General features: G+C 41.9%; 5 protein-coding genes across 20 annotated transcripts; 4 read left to right on the plus strand and 1 right to left on the minus strand.

Moving 5' to 3' along the window:
* The first annotated feature begins 587 nt into the window (after positions 1-587).
* LOC105694965 (luc7-like protein 3) lies at positions 588-5,647 on the plus strand. 4 transcript variants are annotated; one of them, XM_012416143.1, is made up of 8 exons: positions 588-1,070; positions 1,256-1,504; positions 1,597-1,803; positions 1,872-2,033; positions 2,352-2,545; positions 2,619-2,710; positions 2,988-3,098; positions 5,032-5,647. In XM_012416143.1, exons 1-7 carry the CDS (start codon positions 966-968, stop codon positions 3,059-3,061), a joined length of 1,083 nt encoding a protein of 360 aa, XP_012271566.1. In that variant the 5' UTR covers positions 588-965; the 3' UTR covers positions 3,062-3,098; positions 5,032-5,647. The 4 variants fall into 4 exon arrangements, with proteins under 4 accessions (XP_012271566.1, XP_012271567.1, XP_012271568.1 ...); XM_012416144.1 differs by having other exon boundaries at positions 2,988-3,074; positions 3,144-5,647; XM_012416145.1 differs by having other exon boundaries at positions 2,988-3,074.
* A 193-nt stretch (positions 5,648-5,840) lies between these two features.
* Positions 5,841-9,663, minus strand: LOC105694966 (solute carrier family 25 member 38). 11 transcript variants are annotated; one of them, XM_012416153.2, is made up of 9 exons: positions 9,433-9,663; positions 8,727-8,805; positions 8,546-8,587; positions 7,436-7,554; positions 7,271-7,355; positions 6,969-7,148; positions 6,684-6,852; positions 6,306-6,565; positions 5,841-6,002 (listed from the first exon to the last, which is right to left on the minus strand). In XM_012416153.2, exons 2-9 carry the CDS (start codon positions 8,778-8,780, stop codon positions 5,976-5,978), a joined length of 936 nt encoding a protein of 311 aa, XP_012271576.1. In that variant the 5' UTR covers positions 8,781-8,805; positions 9,433-9,663; the 3' UTR covers positions 5,841-5,975. The 11 variants fall into 11 exon arrangements, with proteins under 11 accessions (XP_012271576.1, XP_012271574.1, XP_012271573.1 ...); XM_012416151.2 differs by lacking the exon at positions 9,433-9,663 and adding an exon at positions 9,073-9,319; XM_012416150.2 differs by lacking the exon at positions 9,433-9,663 and adding an exon at positions 9,073-9,318 and having other exon boundaries at positions 8,727-8,966.
* A 113-nt stretch (positions 9,664-9,776) lies between these two features.
* LOC105694963 (apyrase) lies at positions 9,777-12,172 on the plus strand. Of its 3 annotated transcripts, XM_012416129.2 has the most exons (5): positions 9,782-10,728; positions 10,893-11,096; positions 11,319-11,476; positions 11,563-11,821; positions 12,137-12,172. In XM_012416129.2, exons 1-4 carry the CDS (start codon positions 10,092-10,094, stop codon positions 11,773-11,775), a joined length of 1,212 nt encoding a protein of 403 aa, XP_012271552.1. In that variant the 5' UTR covers positions 9,782-10,091; the 3' UTR covers positions 11,776-11,821; positions 12,137-12,172. The 3 variants fall into 3 exon arrangements, with proteins under 3 accessions (XP_023289729.1, XP_012271552.1, XP_012271551.1); XM_023433961.1 differs by lacking the exon at positions 12,137-12,172 and having other exon boundaries at positions 9,777-10,728; positions 11,547-12,065; XM_012416128.2 differs by lacking the exon at positions 12,137-12,172 and having other exon boundaries at positions 9,783-10,728; positions 11,563-12,065.
* Positions 12,173-12,404: 232 nt separating this feature from the next.
* On the plus strand, positions 12,405-16,720 carry LOC105694960 (tetratricopeptide repeat protein 39C-like). Its single transcript, XM_012416124.1, has 11 exons — positions 12,405-12,528; positions 12,894-13,101; positions 13,300-13,437; positions 13,527-13,728; positions 13,847-14,045; positions 14,261-14,461; positions 14,682-14,850; positions 14,951-15,401; positions 15,481-15,698; positions 15,800-16,102; positions 16,388-16,720. The coding sequence occupies exons 2-10, from the start codon at positions 12,955-12,957 to the stop codon at positions 15,911-15,913; spliced, it is 1,839 nt and encodes a 612-aa protein (XP_012271547.1). The 5' UTR covers positions 12,405-12,528; positions 12,894-12,954; the 3' UTR covers positions 15,914-16,102; positions 16,388-16,720.
* A 321-nt stretch (positions 16,721-17,041) lies between these two features.
* LOC105694959 (E3 ubiquitin-protein ligase SMURF2) lies at positions 17,042-26,968 on the plus strand. Its single transcript, XM_012416123.1, has 12 exons — positions 17,042-17,256; positions 18,284-18,322; positions 18,400-18,508; positions 18,664-18,797; positions 18,955-19,219; positions 19,408-19,931; positions 20,074-20,323; positions 20,516-20,697; positions 20,784-20,974; positions 21,051-21,448; positions 21,608-22,068; positions 22,288-26,968. The coding sequence occupies exons 1-12, from the start codon at positions 17,202-17,204 to the stop codon at positions 22,473-22,475; spliced, it is 2,796 nt and encodes a 931-aa protein (XP_012271546.1). The 5' UTR covers positions 17,042-17,201; the 3' UTR covers positions 22,476-26,968.
* The last annotated feature ends 751 nt before the right edge of the window (positions 26,969-27,719 follow it).

Here is a 27,719-nt window from a genome sequence, read left to right on the forward strand (position 1 = left end):
CAATTCGTGGCCTTCTATCATCACAATTTATAGTGTGTGTGCGACCGGGATGACTTTTAATTAATGTATGTACACGACTGTACTTACGATGGGAAGTGAGTTCGGATGAATGAACGGGGGCTGACTCTAGCACAAATATTACATACGTAGCGTTCTTACGGAAAGTGCCAACGAGTGAGGAGGAAATTTTATCGATAAGCCTACGAAGCAATGTGTGCTTACAACTAATATATTATATGTGTATTTATATATTCTCCAGGCTCTCTTTTATCCCGAATTCCTATCCATTAGTTTGTGCAGAGGTGCAAAACTTTACAATCTCATAAATTTCCAACGTATTTTTAACTGACCTAGAGCCGGCCCGACATTTAACAATAGTTATAAGACCGATGTGAAGCAGGACGTGTGTAAACGTTTTAGTAGCTACAATTGTCATTTACATCCTTAGATCTCAGCGACTCAAACGGTAGAAGCGCGAACTACGAAGGCGCCTCGTTGCTCACTCTAATTGGCTACTAGTCCGCCAATCAGACGTCGCGAATCCGAGGTTAGTCAATCGATCGTCATCCAGTATCGCAATCGTATCTCGAATCGAACTCGCGTCAACTTCAGGGAAGCCTCGTCGATCGGCGATGTTTCCCCGCGTGTAATTGCGTCAAATTGTTCGGCTCTCGTGTGTATCGGAGCCGTCGAGCGCGGTCGGTGATTTCAGTGGTGCGTGTGGCGCGGCCGAATGTGAGGTTAGGGTACCGCGCCTCGAAGACGCTTCGCGAGTCCCGTCACCAGCGACCGGCGGAAGGCGCGTCCTGGACAGTGCGGCTTTGCTCTGTACGTTTTAAACTGTTTTCTTATCAACTGGCAGGGGAGTGCGATCAAAGATCTACCGCGTCTCCTGCCGATTCTCGTTCCCGAGGCGACGCTCGTTTTCCGGTGCTCGATCGAAGCCGATCGAAGGAGCCTTGAAAATGGCTGCTGCCGCTGCCGCCGCTTTGCTTGACGAGCTCATGGGAAGAAATCGGAATGTCCTCCCCAACGAAAAGCCCAAGGAACTTAACTGGGAGGATCCTGAGGTAATCCTTGTTTTATGACTCTACTCTTTATTTGCCGAATCCAACTACGAAGCTTTTGTATTCTTCGATGTGCTCCGATGGTGCATTTCAAAACACTGTGGTGCGGGATCATTTCAAATTATTTAGGATTTTATTTTATATCAATTTTAAATTTCCATCGATGTTAATGATATTTACTTCCACAGTTCTGTAAGCTGTATCTCGTGAAGTTCTGTCCACACGATCTGTTCGTCAACACTCGAGCGGATCTGGGTGCCTGTTCTCGAGTGCACGACGACGAAGCCAGGGAATTGTTTGAGAAGGCTCCTTATTCCTACAGGAAGCAACAGTACGAAGATGAGTTTGTACGCTTTTGTCAGAGTATGCTCAACGAGGTGGAGAGAAAAATCATCAAAGGAAAACAACGACTTGCTTTAATCGGAAGGACAGAAGCGGTAAGTTATTTTTTTTTAAACACTCGATATTACGTGTTTGTTGATATTTTCCTCAAAATTGTATATTTCTCAATTTCATATTAACGTTCCAGCCCACACTTACTCCAGCCCAAACGCAACGTAATGAAGAACAGATTGCATTACTCACTGAGAAAATAAACAAATTGGTGGAGGAAGCCGAACAGAGTGGAATCCAGGGGAATGTAGAACAAGCACAAGGTCTCATGCGACTATGCGATCAATTGAAGGAGGAACGTGAGACGCTTCGTAAATCTAATGACAACAGTCATTACAACCAAGTAAGTACAATTAATGTCTCCTATTTTATCGTGGACTGTTTTCATTTAATTTCCTGCACTTTACACAGACTGCAGAGTTAGCTGCCGCGCAGGAAAAGCAAATGGAAGTGTGCGATGTCTGCGGTGCATTCCTTATTGTTGGAGATGCTCAACAGCGCATCGACGATCATCTCATGGGGAAGCAACATGTCGGATATGCAAGATTAAAAAGTGCATTGCAAGAAATCATGGTACGCATGTGTTTTTAATTGGAAAGATTATACTTTAAGGCAATGTGGATGTGATATCCAAGGGATCTCGTTTATGAAATTTCTAATTAGGTGTTAAATCGTTTTAAATTTTATCACGTCAGTGTGGAGGTCTTGGCAATTAAATATCAATTTTTTAATTTCTTTAAACACAACACTTTTTTTTTTGTATAAAAATGAGATTTTTTCCTTGCAGACTTTTATGATTCTGTTACTCTTTCATAAACCAGACCTCTGCATCGCCACTTTCATGTCGCTTTAATACGTGATCATAATTTATATCGCACTGTGTGATTACAGAGTAAACGTGAAAAAGCAAGAGATGAGAAAGAGCAAAAGAGGGAAGAAGACAGGAAACAAAGGGCGAGGGCGAACGAAGAACTGGAAAGAAGGAGAAGGGAGGGTGAAAGGGACAGAGACAGAGAGAGAGATAAACGTCGTCGTCGTGTCGACGAGGATAAGAATAGGCACGACTCGGCGAGCCACAGGTTAGCGTAAGGATCGACACTTTGACTTCTTAATTTTTATTGAAAAAGGAACGGCGTAAGAGAGTTCCTTGTTCCTCAGGAATTCTGGACATCGAAGTAGAAGTAGATCAAGGGAAAGGCACGATCGCCATAGAGAAGACGAGAGTCATCGACGACACAACAGAGATAAAGGTTAGACGACAATGAGAGTATTCGAAAGAAATTGAGTCGGCGTCAGTAAAATAAAATTCATCCATACCCTTGTTGGTGGTAATGCCATTTTGAGTACTCAAGTTGGCGCGTCGCGTTACCGACATTTATATTTATGTTGAAGTCTGTTACACTATATGCTACCACCCAATTCGGAGAATACTTTCACCAACGATTGGACCTCAGATATATATAGGCTGACTCTTTCATAACACCTAAAATACCGCGACCTTGACAGAATTATCTCCTTGTTCCACAGGAAATCGCGACCACCGGAGTTCTAGCCACCACAACCGTCGACGCCATCGATCCCGAAGCCGAAGTCACAAGTAACAACACTTGATTGGTTAGTGAGTGAGAAGTAAGCCAGGTATGCACTAAACGATAAATCTTTAACGTCTCAATTACTATACAGGTACACTACCAGGTGAGTTGCTCTTAGTCGCACAAATATATAATGATTAACTATCTACGCCTCGCTACTGACTGAACGTTAAATGTCGCGCCGATGTCAGAGAAACTCGGGACCATCCAATTGGGGCTTACGATTACAAGACAGGGGACGTAATCCGAGCGAGTGTCCATTTAGCCGGAGAAGATGCGACTAGCACGAAGTAGTATAAGGAGATCCAACGCCAAGAGTACCCAGAGAGCCTCCTCGATGAAATCTTGCAATTGATAATTATCGGTTGCTAACGGGTCCGCCAGTCTTTATCGCATTCTGTATATCATCCGCGGATTATCGTTTCGCTTTGCGTACCTCAATTGCAAAATTAAAAGCATTTACGTCGATAGAAAATGTTTCGGTCACGAAGGATTGGAGTTCCCTCATTTTCCGCAAATGGCGCTTGCGTCGTTAGGTCAGAGAAAATCTGACATCCTGGGTCCCGAATTCTGGGGCCACTTTCTGTGGAACACCGACCGTTGCGTTATGTCTCCTTATACTATTTCATGGCGACCAGGTCTAACGGTTGACACATTGACAGTCACTTATGAGATTACTCCGAAGGTAATTTCGTTTCGGTAGATTCAACACGGTGCTTCTTTTCTCATTGTATTTGCGGAGCAAGGTGGGAGGAGGTATACCCGCCCTTGCTTCGGTGTCTCTCGGAATATCTTCGTAGGTGTAAATACACGGTGTAAACGGTTTAGTGCGAGCCCAACGGACCGCCGATAGTTCGATCGTTCGAAATGAGAATTAGTGATTTAGTGGAGGGGAACAGAGTGCCTAGACCTGCCACAGTGACAGTGCCCTGCGTGACTGTGAATATACAAACCTAGCTTCTGCCACGCATTGACATGAGGTATTTATGCCCGAATGATAATACCAAACATGACCTTTTTAATTAGGAGAGAGTTACATGTTCTTTCAAGTGGAAGCCCTTTGTTTATTTGAGAAACAGCCTCTCTCTGCCTATCTGTCTCTATCTCTGTCTTTTTTTATTTATATACTTCTCAATCACTGCTACCGCTTAAAGTTAGAGTAACATATCCCCTCCTGTCCTTCCCTCTTCGATCTTTTCCTTTATTCTCGATTTTTATTTTATTTTATTTTATCGTCTGTTATTTTTACCTTGTTTTGAGGTTAGTCTATATTGTTTCGTGGTTTTTAGGAAAGAGGGAACACTGGTTCTAGCGGCTTGGACGGATCCATCTCGTTCTTTGTTTTGACCTTCCTATGTTTGGTTAACCTGAACTCATCATTCGACACTGCGAGTTTCTTGATTTGTAGACAGCCTGTTCGGATAAATGTCATTTTGTGGGAAGTGGCGTAAGGGGATTTTCCATTCCTTGGGGCTTTTTGAAAAAATTCTTACCCTGTGTTTCCTTGGAAAGTTAACCGACGGCGACACTAGCGATCCTTGCGGGAAAAGGGTTGTAACTTCGAATGTCCGATTTGGCGGCGCTTAAGGCGATGTTAAAGGTTGATAAACCGATTCGTCTGAAATTTTAACACGCGATTGTGGAGGTGCTAATTAATCCTTTGCGGACGAGTGTCCGTGATGTTTCGAATTAATCGGAGGCGCGCGATTTCGGAACTTGTGATTTCGAAGTGCCTTAAACCAGTTATCCTCCCGATGAAGTGTGTAATGGTTTTCAGGAGAGACTTTACACGGTAAAGTTTCGAATTTTTAGGGGAAAGCTGTTCCATTTTATCCGACGACGTATAACGTCGACGCCATAAACGATAAAGATTCTGATAGAATACAAGTTGGGAAGCTCGCGAGAGCTTTCGGCACCCACGTCCAACTTTAGACGAGTCACTGTCTCCGCTTGCTAAATAATTAATTGTCTACTTTCAGAGGGAAGAGAAGATTAATCGAAAACGAAGACGTGCGAAGCCGTTGACAGGTGACAGCTGACTGGCAAGCGCACGCTGCTTTGTGTATACTTAAGGTAAAGATTTTGCATAAAACTTACAATTCGAGATTCGACGTGGATTTTGTACAGTGCATCGGATCAATTTATCGGCCGTAACGGCTGGACAAGAATTGTCAACCGCGTAACGAAGAGAGAAAAAAAAATTATAAAATCATATGTGTATACATATATGTATATGCTGACACGCACACACGTGTATATATACATGTATATATGAATTGACGTTTTCTCGAAGACCTCCCGATGTGAAAGAAAGGAAAAAAAAATGGAAAATATGGATGGAGTATTTTCCGCATCTCGCAATTCAATTAATTAACCTTAATGAGACCCTTCCCGGATGGTGTTAATTTAATTGGTCAACGAGTTCTGTATTTATGCCTACCCTAGGACTTTGTTATTTTATAGGTTATAGCCTTACGCGAACAATTTAATTACATGAATTGTCGATCGGTTGCATTGTAATGTTCCAACGATTGTTATCACTCAGACGAATAAAAAGCACAGTGTCGAAAGGATGCGGATTAACGTGCCGCGAAATCGCCGTGTCGAATTTATTTATTGTCTTGCCGATGGTTCTGATTTATCGGGAGATCAGAACACCAAACAATTTCATCAAACACTGATGAAATGTGTATTTATTGCCAAGTTTTCTAGGAGTGTGTAATATTGCTTGTAATGGAGAAGGAAGGAACGACCGGCGAGAGATCGTCGAAGGACCATTACGTACATACACATTTTCATATAATGTAATTAATAAATAGATCTCTAACAGTAACATAATAATACATTTCGAGGCAGTCTAAAGAGGCGTCGATTAGTTGCTTCCAATACTGTACAAAATTGAGCTCTGTTGAAACAGGGCCGATCACTTCAGTCCCATATTTCTCGTGATCTGAAACAGGAAAGATTTCGAGTTTGTTTATTATTAATTTATATACTGGGAAACTTTGTTAAGTGATAATAGCCTTCGCTCTTTGTCAACTCTTTTCTGTAATGTGCATTGATACGTTATCTGTCTTGAAACGCAGTGATTAAAGAATTGACCTATCTAAACAAGAAAAACAAATATTAAGAATTTGTTAAGATAACGAGTGTATCAATGTGTTTCAAAGACAATGACTTTGCTTGTGGCTGTCTGCCAAGGTTTTGAAGTACCTTGTTATTTAAACAAATTGTATAAATAATAAATTGCTACCTCCTCGTAGACAGTCCAAGCCATGGCACTCATCAGCGTTCTTCTGAGCATTCGAGGTACAATTCCTTTGAAGTAACCAAAGAGTCCATATTTCTTGTATACCATGACGAAAGCAGTGGATACCCTTTTAAACTCACTGGGGTATAGTTGCATTTTTGTTTTGACAACATCTGCAGGGTGTGTCACAACCGAAGCGAGAATTCCTGCTAAAATTCCACAACCGAAGTGAGTCGTGGCCGTTCCATTCGAGCGAGGGAAATCTAGAAAGCAAAGCAAAAAGTATAAACTCTTTGTGTTAAACTACAAAGTAATCGCATTTTTACTGTACAGTAAATCTGTGATTAAAGATCTTTTACAATGTGTTATGCCGGGATTTACCTGTAGCTACCGTTCTCTTTAGTCGCGTGTAGAACATGAGATAAAGACCACTGAATGGAGCATCTCGAAGTAAAGTTGGTATGAGCCCACTGGCAAGACCTCGCAGACCTTCGTACTTATAAATCAAGTGAAGAGCTTCTCCTACGCTGTTATATTTGTAGACACCACTCTGAAAATGTTTCATTCTTCCATTTAATAAATAAATAATAAGTAACATTTTTCATAACGACTTTAAAAGAGTGACATGACACGGAGTGAACTCATCGACAGTATTTTAATGTTTACCTCGAATCGTGTCTTCACAACCGTAATTGGAATAAGTAAGACTCCTGACATTGTTCGTGCTGCAAGGCCTAGTGACACAGCTTGGAGAGACGTAAGAGGTTCTTCGAGGTATAATGTATGTTTCAGCCAGTGTAGCGAAGAAAAATAAAGTCCCACGCCAGGTACAACCCTGGTTATGGACTAAAAAGTGGACAATAAATTTGGAGATAAATATTAATGAAACTAGGATAACCATATGTATATTAAACAGTAATATTTTTATAAATGACAAAATAACTGTCGAAGAAAGTATACACACATACCGGTGTCATGCCCCTCCATAGTCCGAAGACTCTTTCGTTTCTCACAATTTGAGCAATAATCGACAGAGTTCCATTCTTGGTCGGTCTGAAATAAAGTAACGTCTTGACTTAGATTACGAAATGAATTATACTTAATTTTTTGTATTGATTAATTTCAAGATTTACCCGATGTGTACATTTACTCTACTCTGAAGTCTTGTCTTTACTAAATCCAAGGGTTGAAATAGTATCGTAGAAAATGTTCCGGAGAATGACCCAGCTAGGAAGGACTTCAAGACGGGGTACTGAAAGATTGCATATTTATTAATAATCATGGCCAATTACATTTCTAAAACATAATCAGTCTAATAGAATACTAATGGGGATTTTATTATCGGTTAAACACAGCTCGGTAAGCATCGATACATATTCTGGCTAATTGAAAGTATGTTACGATTTAAATGAAAAAAAAAGGTTAGTCTATTAAAAAGGGTGAGATACTTTCGTGCAATAGATTGCATAAAATATTTTGATACAGCTATCGAGTTACTTTTAAGATAATTGTGCTTCGGTCTGATTTTAGCATGCTTCGATCCCTGAAAGGAATAACATCTATCCTTTATTTCTGTTGCACTTCGACCCCCTGGAGGGCAGCATAATTAGTGCATCAACGTGTAATCTCTCGCACGAGCTCACTCACGTGAGTCGAAGCAATCTGTATCAAAAGGTCACCGATTATCAAGTGTCGAGTTAATGTTCAGGGGTCATAGGAAATGTACAATCCGTTGAAGTCTCGTGAGAGGTTTTGTAAAAGATTCTTTTCCTCGGGTGGTCGAGTTATCCTGCATTGCTATTGCTAAACTGTGCCGTAACAAATGTCAAGCTGGGAACAAATATTTTCTCAGTCCCGAAATGAACTGTTACGTAAATTATTTTACGCCGCTAAGCACATCTTACTTTGTGATCTATTGAGCAGTGGAAAAGCACCGATATACTGTGAACTGAATTAATTTTATGTCCTGATAATTAAGCGTTTACAGTAGCAGGAAATTAATATCACGCTTTTATCTTAACACACCGAATTCTTAATTCTGCATAGTAATCACAAATAAAATTATAACTTGTAACAGAATTAAAAGTATTAAGAGAATATACATGTGATTAATTTTTAATTATTTACAGCATGTTTACAGTATTTGAATTTTATTAAATTCATTGAATATTAATGCATATATACTCAGTAATGCAATTTAAGCTTTGCTTAGAAATCTTTATTGTCATTAGTCTATTACTTACAATCGTAAAAGTATCCATGAAAAAAGGGATGCAACTGAAATTCTGCCGAACAGCAATTATATTACACGTTTTAACAGCGTAGCTAATAAAAAGTAAAAGCTCAGAATCAAGTTGAATCTCTCCAGACTTCCTTTCTAGTTGGTTGAACACTGAACACATTTAAAGCGACACGATTACTTACATCCCCCCTTATCTTTGTTTCTTGACATTCGAGGTCTGTGGGATGACCCTGCATATCATATCATGATGATATAAAAGGCCTGAGAATATAGAATTAAAACGTGATTAAAACGTGACTTATGAAAACGTGATTTATTCTAGCATTGACAATTATCTCGCATTGTTTCCATTCGATTCCATTTTGACATCACTTTTGACGACTCCCCAACTTTTTAAGTATTATCGATGATGATATCTAGAACTAAACTCGATATTTAATTTTCAGATTCAGTGGATATAGTAGTTGAATGTTACTTAGCATTTATATAACGTACTCTACTGTAATCATATAATGAACTACTGTTTACCTCAACTTCTACACACTCTCGGTATCACAATGGTTATAAATAAGATAAAATCAATTTTCGCAATTCTCTACTCAGCCTCGAGAAAAGGGACAAGAATTGTCTATAAAATATCAAGTTCTGACGTAACCTTGTGTATCGTTTCAGCAATTCACAACAGATATGTTGCAAACCTAACAACAATGTAGCAATAGAAAAACGATCGGAAGTGCGTAACGCAACGTCACTGTTCAACGCACCGAACGAACGATATCGCTGATTGTATTATCATTTATCAGTGACCTTGATTATGCATTCGGTACCTCGTGACGTAACCTAGAAACGTCCAATTGACAGAGAGCATAATTTTCTTCTCGTACGTACATTGTACATGTGCAGGTTCGAATTATCGTTAGGTTTTTTGTTTCTAAGTTTCACAGGTTATTTATGTATTTTCAACAACTTTATCACGAATTGTTTTGATTGTTGCGATATGGAGAATTTGAAGTTATCGGTAAAGTGAATTGTTGATATAGTTCGGATGGCGCTGCCAGGTGACGCCATAGTTCCAAAATTCTCGGTTAAATTAAATCGGAGATTTAACGTAAAGAAAATGATCGCGGTATACCAATAGAACAAGAACTTATCAAAGCGAAGTCAAAACGGTTACATTTTCGTCGTATTTATAAAATTGGAATTTATTTTGTAAAGACCCAATAACGCCGATTTCAGAACTCAAGTTAACCTACGTTTAACTGGTTTATATGCGGTTTAAACCTCTTGTAAACCATTTAACTCCTATGAACTAGCTCTGGATAGCGCGCATATATGTACAGTTCTAAGATTCGTACAAACCGTGATTCTAGCGGAATGGCAATTGCTAGGAGAGGTTATGTTTTGCTGAAAACTGCTAATAAATCCTGCAAATCGTTATGACCTGACAAACAAGACACGTAGACCCGAGATAAGCCCACATAAGCGACCGAAAGCTGGAGAATAGGTGAGAGCGATTACCAAATACATCGGCAGGTTTGGTGGGATACATGTCGCAGGTGTTAATAAAAGATCCGCGCAAGGAGACAATGGTGTCTTTACACGAGTGGAGGCGAGCACTGCACACTCCCCACATCTACCGGGTGGGTAACAGTGCATTACGTATCCAGAGTCCGTATCGGATGTTCTTCTTCGTCGCTGTGATCTTGACGATCCTGTACTGGACGCATCCATGGCTGCGGAATACCCTGTGCAGTGGCAGTATCAGCAGCAGCGTGAGGTCCTTGGCACCATGCCACTACCGATACTACACTTACAATAAGACTTATCCATTGACTCCTCCAATTCGCACCAGCACCAGGGTTTCTTACAGAATAGCCATTGTAAGCGATTTGGACCATGATTCAAAGAGTACGGAAAACAAGAATATGTGGTTTAGTATGCTTAAGAAGGGTTGGCTAGTCTGGAATTTTAAGAACGAGATTTCGGTTTCTTGGGATGAAGATACTACAAAACTGATGTCTACCCTGGGCATGAAAGGAAGAGGAATGGAACTCTCGGAGCTGGTAACTTTCGATGGACGATTAATTACGGTTGAAGATCGCACGGGGTTGGTGTATTTCCTTGAGAACGATAAGATTTATCCTTGGGTTATTCTTATGGATGGTGATGGAAAGAATACTAAAGGTAAAGTTCCATTTAAGAACTGTTAAATATATGTGAATTATTAAGCCATTGTTTATGTGGGACTAGTTTAAAAGCTGTTAAATGTATTAATTATTATACAATAGGAATGAACCTCTCAAAAATGTATGCGAGCCATGTCTTTACTTTATTTCTCTCATTGCCAGGCTTTAAATCCGAGTGGGCGACCGTGAAGAACGAGCAGCTTTATATTGGAAGCATGGGAAAGGAGTGGACAACGAGTTCGGGGGTGTTTGAAAATCACAATCCACAGTGGGTGAAGGTAGTGTCACCTCTTGGGGAAACGCACTCCCTAAATTGGATTTCTAACTACAAGCGCTTGAGGCAGACGATTGACATAGAATTTCCTGGTACAGAATTAATGAGTCGATAGACATTTGGCATTCAACGCATCCACTGGAAGCAATAACAATGGTGAACCTTGAAAATTGTATCGTTACAAAGTCACGTGTTAATAAGATCGGACAGCTAACGTGATAAACATTGGAAGCGATGAGTGCTGAAACTTGCAAATGTTTTTATCTTGAATCACGTATTAATTACCGTCGGGTAATGTAGAGTGATATGCATAGGCTACATGATACACGAGTCTGCGGCCTGGAGTGATGTACACAACTGCTGGTTCTTTCTACCTCGGAGATGTTCCAAGGAAAGATACAACGAAACCTTGGATGAGCTCCTTGGCTGCAACGTACTACTGATTGCTGATGAAAATTTTGTCAATGTTGAGGTACTTTCCTACGTGTAACATTTCTGATGTAAATGTATTTATTAATTAATTAATCCAATCTAATTAATAGATGCAATTTGTTTCAGGCAAAACGAGTGGGCACCTTAATTCCTACAAGAGGATACTCAAGTTTCAAGTTCCTGCCTGGATCGAAAGATTCAATAATAGTAGCATTGAAGAGCGAAGAAAATCAAGGCCAAATGGCAACCTACATAACTGCATTTACCATAGACGGAGTAATTCTGATGCTGGATAGTAAAATAATAGATAAAAAATTCGAAGGCCTAGAATTTATATGACATTCCTGCTAAGTCAATAGATCGGCTGCTAAACCGTTCCATTTTTGTAAATAGTTATACATACGAGTGTTACCTAAGAAAAGAATATAGCGGACAATCCTAACGATCGAGTTTTATCGATCAAATGGGTAGTGAAATTTAACCGGAAGTGTTTTGTGGAAGATAATGCTGTGCATATCTTTTCTCAGCTTACCTTTTTCGTACTGCACAAAGATTTCATGAATTCCCCGTCGAAGATGATGGGAAAGATTTTCATTGTTTATATGTGAAGTGGACTAAATTTAACTTTCTCCATGTGTCCAATTATTCCAAACTCTTTCCTGTACCTAATCCATTATTCAAACTACGCTTTACATTTCAGTCTCGAAATAATCTCAAAGGGAGTCGAGACAATGCGGGATTCTCCGGACTCTGCGCTTTGGATGGCGAAGAAATTCAAAGGAATTCGAGAAATTGGCCAGAGAGATTTCGTTCTCGCCGAGTCGGCGCATCCGAGTGTTTCACTTCGCGGGACAACGTGTCCCACTCAGGGTCACAGTATATTTCCAGACCAAAATCAATATGTACTGTGCCAACGTGCGAAAGGGAGCGGCACTGCACCACTTTAAGAGGGTTAGTCAACTCAGTCTGCTGGATTTAAGAGCCGGTCGAGTCAAGAAGGCGTCAACTTCTAAGGCCTGGAAAAGGTTCGCAAGAAGGCAGCGAGGGAACATCAAACATGGGAAGATCTCTGCTCCACATCGAGATAACACGGTATTTCCATTAGATGCTTTCACGATTTATTTAACCTAACAGGGAATAACCTGCATTTTAGGAATTCTAGCAATTATATGCAGATGATCGGGATCATCATTGTTATTTAAAAATCATCATTGTTATTTAAAATCATCATTGTTATTTAAAAATTACTGTGTGTGTCTTAGGGGTGTGGCCTGATAAAGAGAGTCAGATAAGAGGTGAATTTATTTCAAACCGATTAACTGCTTAAATATTTGAGAATCTTTTGTACAGTTCATCGGCTGGTTTTATCTTTTATGATTCACAACAATTATATATGAATAACACTATTTATAAATAAATAAGAAATAAATAAATTTAGTGACACTGCACTCGCACAGGTTGAGGGGTCAAGAGTATTCGCTGGAGTCAGCGTGAGATCTGTCGAAGTCCGAGGCAAGGATGGCTACGCAAGAGGAGGACTGGCGAATCGCTCGTAGAGGAATTTCTTTACTCCTCAACAATAAGACCGAGGAAGCCGAGGCCCTCTTCACGAAGCATCCCCACAGCTTTCACATAAAGGCTGGGAAATGCTTCGTCCTTTTCATGGTAAGTCAATTCTAGACAAATTACGGTTCAGTGAAACCCCCCTCAAACCAGTTGATTTAAATAAGATATATTTTTTTTTAAGGGTATTGCACTGAATTTTCTCAATTGGTTTGAGGGGTGTTTCACTTAACTTTAAAAATTCCTCAAAGATAGACTGTCTTAAATGTTGTATATGTAATAATTACACTTTTATCACAGAATGCTCTTATGACATTCGAGGAGGACAAGCTGCAGCATGCTGTTCAGGTCCTCAGGGACACGGAGAAAGAATGCGCCGGAGATATTGGATGGCTCAAGTCTGTCAGAAGTAAAGTCTTTGGGTCCGAAACCGAAGAGGTAGGTTAAGCACCTTAATATCACACTGTAACAATTTTCTCATAACAAAAGTGATACGACTACTGGAATTCTAATTATTTTCTTCGCAGGATGACTATTCAAAGAGGCTGGAACGGCAGATCGTGTTGGCAGACTCCCAAGTGTGTGCAGCGATGCTGGTCCTTTTGCAGCAAGAGTTGGGGGGCTATGTAAGGGGTGGCTGGATGCTGCGTAAAGCCTGGAGGGTTTATCAGCACACGTATTTGCAGATCTCTCAGATGTATCGTCGAACTTTCGGTCGCAGTCCATCAGGTGAGTGCCATATTGAATTCTATTGGGTATTGTACTACATGGCATCCTCCATATATTCTGTTCGTACAATAGTTATTTTCACTTCACCTTAACTAACTCATCTCTTCATTCTGATCAGGTTTCGGACTAGGCCGGAATGAGCCCATCAACGGCGCTTCCGCGCTTCAAAGTCCAATAAGTCCATCCTCGGAGTGGTCGATTCCATCGTGCAACGGCTCGACAAGTGGCCCGACTTCCAGTGCCTCTCCGTCAGGTCTGCGAAGCTCTCTATCAATGTTCTTCTCGCTCACTGGCATCACAACTGAACAACAGACACCGTAATTGTTTCTTCTTACAAACCTTCGGTCCGTCGAGGCTCGTTGCAGCTGTTTCGATATGTGTCCAAAGCCCTTTCATAGTCTGAAAACGTAATTATGACACATCCTCGGGCCTTTTAGGACCTCGCACTCGTACTCTCGTACTCCGACTGCTACTCTTGCATTCGCAGCTTTCGGTCTCTTTAGTCGACTTTATGTCGCCGTTTATTTTTCAGATTCGTGGAACCAGCGGAGGTGGCCCGGTTGATGTCTGCAGTGAGCTTTGGCTATGGAGTCTTCCAACTGTGTGTCAGCCTTTTGCCACCGTCACTGCTTAAACTTGTCCACCTTTTGGGGTTTGAGGGTGATCGACAAGCCGGAGTAGCAGCACTCCTTTATGCCAGACGCAGTGAAGACATGCGAGCACCTCTTGCTACGTTAGTTTGCATTTTGAAACAGGAATGAGTAGATATTAAGGTGGTGTGAAAGTGGCATCTAAAATTCGGGACACTTAGTTCGGAAAAATATTTCATAAACGAGACCCTTCAGACGTCGACGTCGACTTTCGTATCACCTTAACTATTAGATTCATTGAGCTGTTTTCAATTTAAGTAGAGATGTTCATTTCAATTAATAGTATTTGTCTTTCTCTGACAGGCTGTCGCTTCTGTGGTATCACACCATCGTTAGGCCATTCTTCGCTTTGGATGGCTCGAACGTTAAGGCTGGAGTCGAGACAGCAGAACAACTGATCTTGGAATGTCAGTCGGAGTTCCGAGACTCTGCACTCTTTCTCTTCTTCACCGGTCGCGTAGAACGACTGAAGGTTGGTATTAATTATTAAGGTGATATGAAAGGTAATGAACATGTAATATTATATTATTATATTATTGTAACCGCGTTTGGTGGGTATTATCTGTTCACAGTCCACTGTAGACGCAGCTTTAGTTGCTTATGGAAGAGCAGTCGAAGCCTCTACGCAGAGGGAAGTAAAGTTACTCTGTTTACACGAAGTGGCCTGGTGTCATCTCATCAGGTTGGACTTCACGGAAGCGCATCAGTCTCTTGCTCAGCTTCAGAGACAGTCAAGATGGTCCAAGAGTTTTTATGCCTACTTGGCTGCAGTCTGTTCCGGAGCCGACGGAAATATCGCCGATCTCCTGGCTACCTACCATCAGTTGATTAAACTCATCTCTGGATTCCCTAGAGACACGCAACTCGGCGCATTCATTTTGAGGAGAGTGCCAAAACTCGTCGATGAGCTCACTGACAAAACTCACGAAGCGATCTACTACCGATTATTAGTTTACGAGTTGTTGTACCTTTGGAACGCGATGCCATCCTGTTCCATGGGGTCATTAAATATGATCCTCGCAGGTTAGTGTCGTTTGGCCGTCTAAACTTCCAGTTAATTATTCTCTGAAAATGTAAAATAATTAATTAACCACATTTGCAGATTGCGAACAGGCGAGGAATAGAGAACCGATGGTAGGCCTCGCAGACCTTCTTTCTGGAGCAGCCTATTCTTATATCGGCCAGTTGGATGTTGCTGCTGAGAGCTACCGCAGGTGCCTGAAACGACGTTCTCCACAAACCAGGTCGGATGCTGAGGAAGATCGACATGTCGGAGCTTATGCCTTGTACGAGCTAGGAAGCACCCTGTGTAGCCTCAACGTAAGAGCAAATACTAATGTATACTTCTTCAAAACAGAAATGATGTTTTTTGTTAATTACTTGTTAAATTGAAACTTGAAAAATTATTTGTTAATTTACAGGCGATCGAGGATGGGAGGAATGCTTTGGTGAAAGCGCAGTCGCAGTACAGGGATTATGATTTCGAGAGTCGACTGAACGTGAGGATACACTCGGCCTTGAAAAGTTTGCATTGAGATTAGAGGATAAACAAATTCTGAGTTATTGGAAATCTGCTGAGGGAGCTGTCAGTGCTGCGTATGAAAACTTGTCATCTGCGTCAGCTGATCACTTACTTCGAATGGAAGTCACATCGGAGTTACTTGACGTCTCTTTACATCTCCAATCTCTCGACTGGATGCAGAAGCAATTTATATTAGACTACGGTTAGTAGTAACAGCAATAGTAGTGCCTTCGGAGTTCAAATACTTCGCACTGTTTAAATTAAAAAAGACTAATATTAAAAAAAATGCACTTGTTTAATATTAAAGGATTAAATAAGGCTGTTTTGTGGAAACAGCCATAGTAGCATAGAATAATTTCTAAATGTTATTTTCGTAATATTAAAAAAATACTTATATTAAAATGAAAGGATATGTTTTGTATATCTGTAAGAAAGATATTACAAAAACACGTAGAGCTAATACTATACAAATGTTATGTTGTTGCAGTTCAGAGACCAGAAAAATTCTAGCGACGAAGTGGAAGAAATACGTATTTTTTACCAAAGTACAGGTTTACGATTAACACACTGCAGTGTTATGTACCTAAGGGGTAACAATCGATCCATTAGAAAAAAAATTAGTCGATAGTAATTATCGAGAGCGTGGAACGAACGTAAGGAGACGAATGTCCGAGCTGAATTTTGTTTTTCAGCGGCCTACAATAGACCTGCTTTTTTTTTACAAACAAGAAGCGACGCAGTAGATTAAAATAGACATTCCTATTGTATCATTCCCACGTGTACATTGGTTGATTTATATAAAGTTTTCATTGTAAAGGAACAAGTAGATTATCACTAAAAGCTTTCGTTCCACTATTTTACCAGACTGTGGGTGATTCCTTAAAAAATCATAACCATCTTGAATTCAAAATACACGTATACAATTCTCCAACAAATGTCAAACTAATTTGTGGGAACAGTCTCAAGCACATTAAATATTTAAGTAATTTAATTTTATTATTAAAACAATTAGGTCTCCCTAATTATTAAAACTAAAACGGTACTATTATATTTAAATCCTGGAGAAAGTCGCGCGCCGTCTCGTCGATCCAACATGGCGGCGGTATCGATATATCTCGAAGTCGGCGCCCGGCGGCGGCGCCATCTTGCGCTCGTTGCGCACAACCTCGGTAAAAGTCGCGTTTTTTGTCGGGACTGCCCTTCGGGACGGCCGTTCCGGTGTGGGGCTGCGGTTAAACAGTTTTATTTACCAGCGGGAGAGTGCCGAATGGTCGGTGGGACGCGTTAAATGTGCGGCGAACATGTCGAATCCGGGCGGTAGCAGGAGGAACGGGGCCACGAAGATCAGGCTTACGAGTGAGTCGCCGCGGCTGAGGTCGCCGCTCCGTATCGCAATTAAAAGCGAGTCTCGACGAGTTGCGACGAGTCGAGGACTCCGCGACACGAATTAGGCCCCCTCGAGAGTGCTGCGTTTTGTGCGATTTCCGGACCCGTGCACGGACGAGGCTCCAAGGAGTTGACGGAATGCTCGACGTTGCTCGAGGCGGCTCAACATGGCTCCCCGCGTTGGCCTCGCGTCCGCTCGGCGGACTTGGCCAAGCGAGACGTCAGAGGCCCCCGAGAGAGGCTACGCCGTCGCGGGCCCCACCGACCGCTCCCCGGGAGGTCCACTCCGTTCTGTGTACTCCCTCGATAATAACGGCCACGGATTGTGTGCAATTGTGTGGTTGGACAGATACACGCGTTTGTACAGGCTAGGCTAACTGTCAGGAGTGGTTATGGTCTCTAAAGGGCCGTCGCATTTTTATTCAATTCTGTTTCCCTTTGTCGTAGTTTTATTTAATTTTATGTTATCTCTTGATCAATTAACGACATATCAATAGTTTCATTTTATTCTAATCTATGCTAAGCAAAATATCAAAAGTGGGGTTAATTTCTTGAAGTTCCGTTTCGTCTTGTATTTTCCTTGTTATAATATTTTTTTAACAATGTATTGTAAAGTTTTGTAATATGTATTCGTGTCTGTTGTATGGCCTAGCTGAGATATCAGTTGTTATAATTTAATGACAGTCCCTACGAGTCCTGTTTTATGTCAATTGGTGTCAGTAATAACCACGAATTAAGCTTCGGTGGGGTCCGTTAACTGCTCCCAGAGGGGCCCGATGCGTTCTGCATATTTTTCTCATATTGCTGATTGCTCGCATACCAACAAAAATTATATCTCTATATTTTAAAGTTTTTTCAAAGAATTTTGATAAAAGGTACTCTTCTTAAATAGCAGAGTACTGTTTGTTATTAAATTTTAATCGCTAAGGAATGTCTTGCTTTAAACTTACATGTAGTCTGCAAGTGCATGGCAATTAATTATACTTTATAATTTCAGTCTTATGTGCCCGCAATCTTGCCAGGAAAGATTTGTTTCGTGAGTATAGAACTTTTTGCTATGTCACTTGAATGATGCTGAGATCGGAGATTTACATGTTAAATGACTATTCGCAGGCTTTCCTGATCCATTTGCGAAGATAACGGTGGATGGCTCTGGGCAGTGTCACAGCACTGACACTTGCAAAGCGACGCTGCACCCTAAGTGGAATCAGCACTATGACTTGTATGTTAGATTACTCTTAATCCGATACTTTGTAATTGTACTAATCTAACGGTAAACTTCAACACATTCCACGCCAGTCGGTTGGATCACTCACATAATCCAATGCTTTATAATTGTATCGATACAGCTGCATTTAATATTTATACTTCCCACAGGTACATTGGGAAGAACGATGGCATCACGATATCAGTTTGGAACCACAGAAAGATTCACAAGAAACAAGGAGGTGGATTCCTCGGATGCGTTCGGCTGCTCTCCAATGCGATTCAAAGGCTTAAAGATACTGGATGTAATTATCACCTTATAATTCCTTCTATTAATATATTCATTATTTCTTTTATTAATTCCTTCTATTATTATATTCATTCTTACATTTAAAAAATTTTTGTTTATTTCTTTGACAGTAGACCAATTTCAACTATGATTTAACTTATTAAATCTTGCAGATCAACGACTGGACCTTTGCAAAGCTCGTTCCGACGACCCTGATGTCGTCAAAGGGCAGATAGTGGTTTCTCTGTTATCTCGCGATGGCCACAATGGTGCTGTCAGCAACACGGTTGGACATAACGCAGTTGTCGACGTTCTGGGAGATTTAAGCTGCCCTACGGACCTCCCCGATGGCTGGGAGGAAAGAAGAACGCAGAGTGGGCGCTTGTATTACGTCAATCATTACACCAGAACTACGCAGTGGATCCGTCCAAACGCTCGGTTTGTTTTTGTACCCTTTTCTTTCTTCCATATTTCTTAACATTTACTACATCATATTTGCAAGTAGTGCTCGGGTCATTAGATCAGTAAAAATCTGAGATCCTGGGTCCCGATTCTCGGGCCACTTTCTGTGGAACCGACAATTGGCTTGTGTAGAGGAAACTAAAAGGTTCTTGTGCTTATTTCAGGCCTAGTAACGCGATAATACCAACTACTCCAGAGCCACCCCCAGCACCCTCTTCGGAGCCTGCGTCACCAAGCTCTCCGGGTGTTAGTAGCCCTTCATCAAATGTCAGGAACGACAGTCCTCTTAGAGCGACACCTGACAGGAATGGGGAATCGACACCAAGCAGAACTCCCAGCAGAGACAGCTCTGTCCAGGAGACTCCGAGGAGTACCCCTACGCAGCAGCAAAACCAAAATTCCACTCCGACTCAGGGTCAGCAGAGTCAGGCGAACCAACAGAATGCTAGGAACACGCCACCTCCTTCTGCAGTTAGGGAACGCAGAACTCCTAGGAGCCCGGAGGAGCAGAACGGTAACCAGAATGCGAGTCAAAATGCGAACGCGAACCAAAATTCGAGGCCCGATAGGGCCTCGAATGGAAATCAAATACGACGACCCAGTCGACCAGGCAGGAACAGAAGCGGCCCTCCTGCTTCTGGGGAGAGGAGAAGCGACGTGCAGCCTCCGGATTTACCGCGTGGATACGGTACGAATTTTTGATAACGTGTAAATGTACGTCTTGATAATTCTTAATTAACGATAATGATCCCCCTTCTTTCTTTTTGGAACGTTTGGTCTTGTGACAATAAATATCTGATTTAATCTTACGTATGTCTTTTGTTTTTTAGAAATGAGGAAGACCCAGCAAGGTCAGGTGTACTTTTATCACGTACCAACTGGCGCCTCTACGTGGCACGATCCTAGAATCCCCCGAGATTTGCCGGCTAATGAATTAGCCAACGAATTAGGACCTCTGCCCAGTGGCTGGGAGATGCGCCAAACTCAGAGCGGTCGAGTTTACTTCGTGGACCACAACAATCGGACTACGCAATTTACCGATCCCAGGCTGTCCAGTCAAATCATCGACAATTTATTAAAGTAAGTCTTTGAAACAACACTACTGTTTACATTGAGGTAATGTGAAAGTGGCATGACAAAGCTTTTTAAAAAAAGATTAACTTCAGAGATTGAGATGGTGATCGAAGAGGAGTAAAATTATTTTCTTATTCTTGGTGAATCTTTTTTTATCTTGAATTTCGCGAGCACTTAGATGAACATATTTCTTTCCAGAAGGCAGACAAACAATGCCAGCAATAACACGAGTCCCCCTGCAGCCAGCAATACGAGTAACTCCACTCCGACAAGAACAGAACAGTCTGTCCCTGCGGAGGCTACCTCACCTGTGAGTCCATCGAACCCAAGCCAGCGAAGGGCCAGGTCTGAGGGTGCGAACAACAATAACTCCATGACGCGTAAGTCGATCATGTATAAAGTCTATCAAGTCAATCGGGCCAAGCTTTCACATTCCCTTCGTAACATTAAATACTTTTTTTCGCAGAAGAAACTGTGCCTGTTGAAAACCCCCAAACAGTATCGGACCTACCAAAGGAACTTATGGAGAGCGAATTGCTGCCTAAGTACAAGAGGGACCTAGTCGCGAAACTAAAGTGTCTCAGGGCTGAGTTGAACGTTCTTCAGCCACAGAGCGGCCACTGCAGGTTGGAGGTCTCGAGGAACGAGATATTCGAGGTAAATGCCTGTAGCATAAAAGCACATAAGACACTTTTTTGTGCCGTTTATACGCAATCAATTAATTTATCTCCAGGAGTCGTATCGACTGATCATGAAGATGCGGCCTAAGGACATGAGGAAGAGATTGATGGTGAAGTTCCGAGGAGAAGAGGGCCTTGACTACGGCGGGGTCGCCAGGGAATGGCTTTATCTCTTATCACACGAAATGCTGAACCCTCAGTACGGCCTCTTCCAGTATTCCAGGGACGACAATTACACCCTGCAGATCAATCCCGATTCCGGAATCAATCCGGAGCACCTCTCTTATTTCCACTTTGCTGGGAGGATCATCGGCATCGCCGTTTTTCACGGCCATCATATCGACGGAGGCTTTACCACTCCTTTTTACAAAATGCTGTTGAATAAGGCGATCACTCTCAGCGACATCGAAGGAGTCGATCCGGAACTCCACAGGAGCCTCACGTGGATGCTGTGAGTGAACACCCTTGACTTTCCTTTCTATTTTTAGTTAACACCCAAAAGGGTACAGATGAATTTTAATTAATCGACCTGGATTAAGTTTCTCTGCGCCTTTCGTATCATCTTAGTATCCTGTATCGATCCTGATTGCCTGTAATTTTTTATTTCCAGGGAAAACAGCATCGACGGCGTCTTGGAGGCGACCTTCTCCGTCGAGCACAGCAGCTTCGGGGTCTTGAAGAATCACGAGCTGAAACCTGGAGGAAAGGACATCGCCGTTACCGAGGAGAACAAGCGCGAATACGTTCGACTTTACGTCAATTATCGGTTCATGCGAGGTATCGAGCAACAGTTTTTGGCCCTGCAGAAGGGATTCCACGAACTGATACCGCCGCAATTGTTGAGGCCCTTCGACGAGCGGGAACTGGAGCTCGTGATCGGCGGCCTGGGCACGATCGACATCAACGACTGGAAGATGCACACCAGGTTAAAACACTGCACCCCGGACACGCCGGTCGTCAAGTGGTTCTGGCAGATCGTCGAGTCCTACGGCGAGGAGATGAAAGCGAGGCTCTTGCAGTTCGTCACGGGAAGCTCTAGGGTGCCTCTTCAGGGGTTCAAGGCTCTTCAAGGTGAAGCAACGAATTATTTTTATCTGATGGATATATTTACTGATTGTATCAAGGGGATGTGAATATGGCATCGGAGAGGTCAATCCTCGTTTCAATTTTTCCTCCACATTCACGTTGTAGAGTTTGATTCGGTACACTCGGTTTGGAGGTTCGATGGGGGTTCTCTTAAGTTCTAGACGGGTTTCTCATCACCTTAATAACTAATTGTTGAATTTTTAGGCTCGACGGGGGCGGCGGGTCCGCGTCTCTTCACGATCCACGCAGTGGACGCGCCTAGCGAGAACCTGCCGAAGGCCCACACGTGCTTCAACCGAATCGACATACCCCAGAGCTACCCGAGCTACAGGAAGATGCTCGATAAGCTGACCCAAGCCGTCGAGGAGACCTGCGGATTCGCCGTGGAATGAGCTCGAAGCTCTCGCCGAGGGCGAGATTGAAACGAATCGTTCGAGAGGGTCGCGAAACTCCCTCGGGAGGAAATGGTGCAAGGGATGAGCTGATACTCGACAGCCTTTGCCTTTCCCTGAGATAAGGGACAAGCGAAAACGCCCAAGGCTCGTTTTCCGACACTCCGACCTCGGAATTAACCCTTTATTTCGCGTTTAAGATGGCCTGAATTAGGAATTTCGAGGGCGAGGGGGAGCTCAGTCGATTATAGGCTAAGCTACGATGTCTGCGGTTAGGATAGTTAGTCTTCAGAGCCTAGATTATGGTTTCTGTTAACTCTTTGGATGCTGCCAGGCTGAGGACTTCGATGGTTCGAACCTGGGGGAAATTTAATCGACTGTTATCGGAGGGATTTTTGAACACTGGTTGGATTTGGAGGCGACTCGTGAATGGTGCCGGCGTCTGCAGGGGTTTTTAATGCGAGGCCTGGCATTATTTACGGTCGCCTTAATACTGTAGAGACCTTAAGGTCGAGGTTGAGAATTATCTTGAAGGTTTCTCGACCCTTAATGGGAGGGAAGGGGTCGAGTGGTTGTTGTGCCTGAACTATTCGCGTTGAAGAGTATTGTACATGTACTGAGATTTTTAAGGGCGTGCCGGCCGGCACCTCGATATCGATTTACCACGTAATGATATATAATATATTGATAAATTTAATATAACGAAGCGAGACAAATAATTAATCGTGTAGGAATTAATGCGCGATCGTTTTGCGGAGCAGCTCGGGGCCGTCCTAGGAGAGCGGAAGTGCCTTTCGGAAAACGAGCCTTCGGTCGGGTTTAGGCTTCCGTTTCCGTTTCCGGCGATTCTCCGGAAGCTTAGGTCCCAGGGCGAGGGACGGGATTTCTCTGGAAATGCTCGAAACTCGATACGCTATCATGGAAGGCGCTAATTTCGCGGTCTGAACATCTCTTTAGATACTACGTCGAGATTTTCTGTTAAACTCGTTTTGTTAGAATTATTCGAGCCTAGTCGAAAAACCATAACACCTCATTATGAATATTAATGACATCTTGCCATTATTTTTATTTTTAATTTTTTTTTTGGTACAAGGAAGAAACCATTTTTATTCATTAATTCACTTAATCGTCGAAAGTAGACAGAGTTTCACTCCGAATATGTTAAACAACGTTCAGGTGTTATTTACTAGACTTTGCAATATAATTCAAGGAGTTTTGCAGAAAATCTCGGCAAAGTTCGAGACCGTAGTCCCGCTTGCGGTTTCCCTCTCTGGGAATGTAAATAGTTTAGCGAAGCTTAATGTAAAATGGGGAAAAAAAAAAAGAAGGAAAGTAGAAGGGAAACTCGTTAAACGACGTGCCTGTTTCGGGTATCTCTTTAACGAGCATGTATATCGGTATAAGGCGACGCGCAAATTTAGCTTTAATATAAAGATCGCAGATATTTAAGGAGAGAGAATCCATCGACGATCTGATCTTGATCGAAATCATGCCGACCGTTCGGGCCCAAATCAGGATAAAAAATAGTATCTCTTCGGCAACGCCCAAAAATCAAAATTGCGCACATTCGATAATATGTCCCTTGGCATAAGAAATGGAGTCCATGACCATATCTCTGTAATTACAAGTATTTTTAAATCAAATTTCAATCACTCCTTCTCTTGTGCTAAACGACATATGTCAGTATCCGATTTTTGCGTGATTTTTAATTTTTAGGTGTGTGATCTTTTTGGCGAGCAGAGTCTTTTGTCTTAATCCAGAAATAAATATTTATCGAATCGATGTGCCGAATTTTGGCGTTAAGTATTCGGTGTCGTTCGCGCAGACTTTTAAATGTACTTGGCGCGAAACTCGGTAGAGTACCCTGATTATTTTACTCGAATGGTCGAGCAAGTTTTGGAGTTATTGTTTTCGGATAGTATTGCCGTTTATTTGTTTCCAGTTTCCTCGCGAGTTCGCAAATCATGTCGGAAATTGTTCTCTCTCGTTAATCCAAGCGAATGCGAATTTCACACATCGCGAGTGGAGGGAATGGCGTTTTTTATTCCGCTCCGATCGAGTTTAATTTTATTTAGCGACTAACGCATATGCGAAAACGCACCTTCGTCCTTGCTTTAACGGAGTAGGGAGGCACGGATTTTTTTTAATTCTCTATTTATAATACCGCGCATTCGTTACTCTTGTTTTTTTTTTTCTTTTACGGCGGTGCGAAGGATTTCTCGCTGTGATCGATTTATACGTAATCGGATATTTTACCGATAAGGATTTAGAATTGATTTTATTGCAAGATGTAGAGCGTTTGTGATCTTTTGTTTTAGATAATTTTATTAATTTTGTTTGTTAACTAGGTAATGCTCTCTTTGAATTTAATATATTCTCACCGCCGATTGTCGAAGATAAGAGATATAGTTATTGTTTAAAATTATCAGATTGCAGGGAGGATATAAAAGTTTTTGGAAAGAATTTTTTTAATTTACGTTATCGGGAATCCAATTGCTGCGTTAATTAAGAGACATTTTTCGCACCGCTGTTCTTATACTGTAATTAATGTTCGCACGGTCTACCGTTTTTTTTTATATATATATACATATATACACACGCATATATATATTAATTCAACTAATTACTGTCATCGTCGTCATCGTCACTCTCGCGTCATCCTGATTATCGAGCGTAATTATGCGGTACCATCCCTGTAGAGCGTTTAATTACTTAAGGAAGTATTTTTCGTCTTCACTGGTGATATCGGGAAATACTTCCTACAGTTGGTGTTATCAGTCTACCGGGAATGTAATAGATGTCAGATCGTCACCGTGGCTCTTAGCTGTGATTAATCGTCATATCGAAAGGAGAGTCGAGGAATCGAAAAGTTGTAGCCTTTATCAATTGACGTTTGTCGCTGATGACAGTTTAAAATCACGACATGTATAACCGAGTCCGAGAACAAGCCAATAGATTCCTCGGTTCCAGGAGAAAGTTCCACTTTCCCCTGGTCCGAAGGAATTATAGACTTACTGGAAACCAATGGATATTCCGTATTTACTGCACAATTCGCTGTTTAGTGGTTGTTTAAAACTAGCCAAACGGATTTTTTCTTCTCCATCGAGGAAGAAACGTAATTGGTTAACTGAGATCAGCGTCCACGGCTTAAGTAGATTTAAAGACAGGAAGTATAGCGCCGTCTAGCGAGCCTCTCTGGCTGCGGCGTGATGACGTCACGTGGAATCCAGCCAATGAGAGCGCTCGCTTTCCGTTGGGTCGAATCGACCGACGCCGTAGTAACCGCCTCTCCTCGTCTTTATACTCTTCGTTCCATCCCCTCGAAATATTAGTGGAACTAGGAACGCCCGATCGCCGGTCGCGTTACCGGAATCTCTAGTACAAAGAAGACGAACGATCGAGAGTCGCGCCCAACGTCCGACATTTTCCAAAAGTGCCTTGGACGAGTCGGCGGCGATTGGCAGGGCGTCTAGGCGCAAAATTCAAAGGCGACCCTATTAACCGCGCGAGTTCACGTTGCATTTGCTTCGAGGTAATGTATCCGAAATTTCACGAATGTGAGAGTACTTTCCAATTGTTAGATTACATCTCGTGTAGCCTAACAAGAGGAGAAGTGAGAAAATCTAGGTTTCGTTAGATATTGGTTGTAAATTAATTGTTTGCCGCGCTGGGCACGCGCGAGGAGAGCTCTTCTCTCATTGGCCAGTCAGCGTCACGTGACGCGGCCTTGGGCGCCATTTTGAAATCCTGGATACTATCTCGCGTTAGCGCTTTTAAAAAGACGCCGCGGAATTCCCTCGACGCCCTCCGTGCACCCGTGAACATATCCGAGAGATTTGTTAAAGTTGTCCAGAAGGCGGCCAATAGGAATCGTTGGCTCTCTTCTCTTGTCTCTCTTTTTTTTTCTCCCTCTCCCCTCGCGCCGTGGCACGCCGAAGAGTAATCACGAAACTGTTATCTCTATTATCAGTTAGGGGCTGTCCACGGTAGTCACCAGTATAAATTGTAAAGTATACAAATCTTAAGTCATACGACTTGGTAGACGTAAGTTTATGAACAAAGGGTTAACATGAGCTGGATAATGTTCTCAAATTTCGGGTTTCTCGGCTGTCTTTTTTCCTTTTCCAAATTTCACTTCAAAACTACTTTATGGTGTTTCAATCCAATTTTCAATTCAACATTGTACGTTACAGCGTGGATTATTTATTTACAGAAAATTTCTCCGGTTTCCAATTTTACTCTTTAACAAGATCGGTGACTTGTGGACGGCAATGTCTTCAGGCCACGTTAACTCGTTACACATATATAATATATATATTATATATGCACAATATATGTTGTATATATAATATACAAACACACGTAAACACGATATCATCGCGCGGAACGCTCGAGCAACGACAATTATTGTACATAGACCCTTTCCTTTTGTATTTTGGATGAAATGTATATTTTAATAAAATATCCAAAACCACGAGGTAGATGGAAAGTGACATCGTTGCACAGGGTTTGAAGCTTTTGTGAGGAGTCCATGTCTTTTTCGATTCGATCACAAAAATACGGATCTTCAATTTTTCGTAAATTTATCTCGAACGTGCATCGAATCAAAAAAGACATGGACCCCTCACAAAAGCTTCATATCACCCTTAAAATTATCATTAACAATAAGGATAAAAAGAGGAAGGGATCAATTCCGCCTCTCGCCCTAGTCAAAACGCGGGCTGGTCACATTTAACATAACACCAGTGTATATTGTGTCACAACTGGGATACATAATATTACAATGGTGCATAATAAAGTTCTATACATATTTTTTTGTTCTATCTAAAACTAAAATCATAGTTGAAATTTTTATCGTTATTGTTATTTATTATTTATTTTTTTTCATCCATCACCCAACGCATTTCTCCGCGAGTCCTCTGGTCCTCCGCTCTCTTTCTAAATGAAAAAAGATACGAAAAGAAAAAGAAATAAAAAATAATGAACAAGAAAATCTATCCCTCTCAACATTTTAAAAATCTCTCCCCTCGCATTCTCTCCTTTCCCCTCTTTCTTTCATCCGTACTCGCGGAGAAAGCTTTTTTTTTTCCCCCATCGGATTTGATTTCTTCGCCTTCGCACCTTCGCACCCCCTTTCGATTAATAATTAATTAATTCCTCGGTTTAAACAAGCACGAAAAAACTAAAGGACCTCCTTTAAAAAGCAGAAACGAACTCTTAATTTTTACCTCCCCTCTCTCTCTC

Source organism: Orussus abietinus, unplaced genomic scaffold (genome assembly GCF_000612105.2).
Source record: "Orussus abietinus isolate OABI.00-Male unplaced genomic scaffold, Oabi_2.0 scaffold59, whole genome shotgun sequence".
NCBI lineage: Eukaryota > Metazoa > Arthropoda > Insecta > Hymenoptera > Orussidae > Orussus > Orussus abietinus.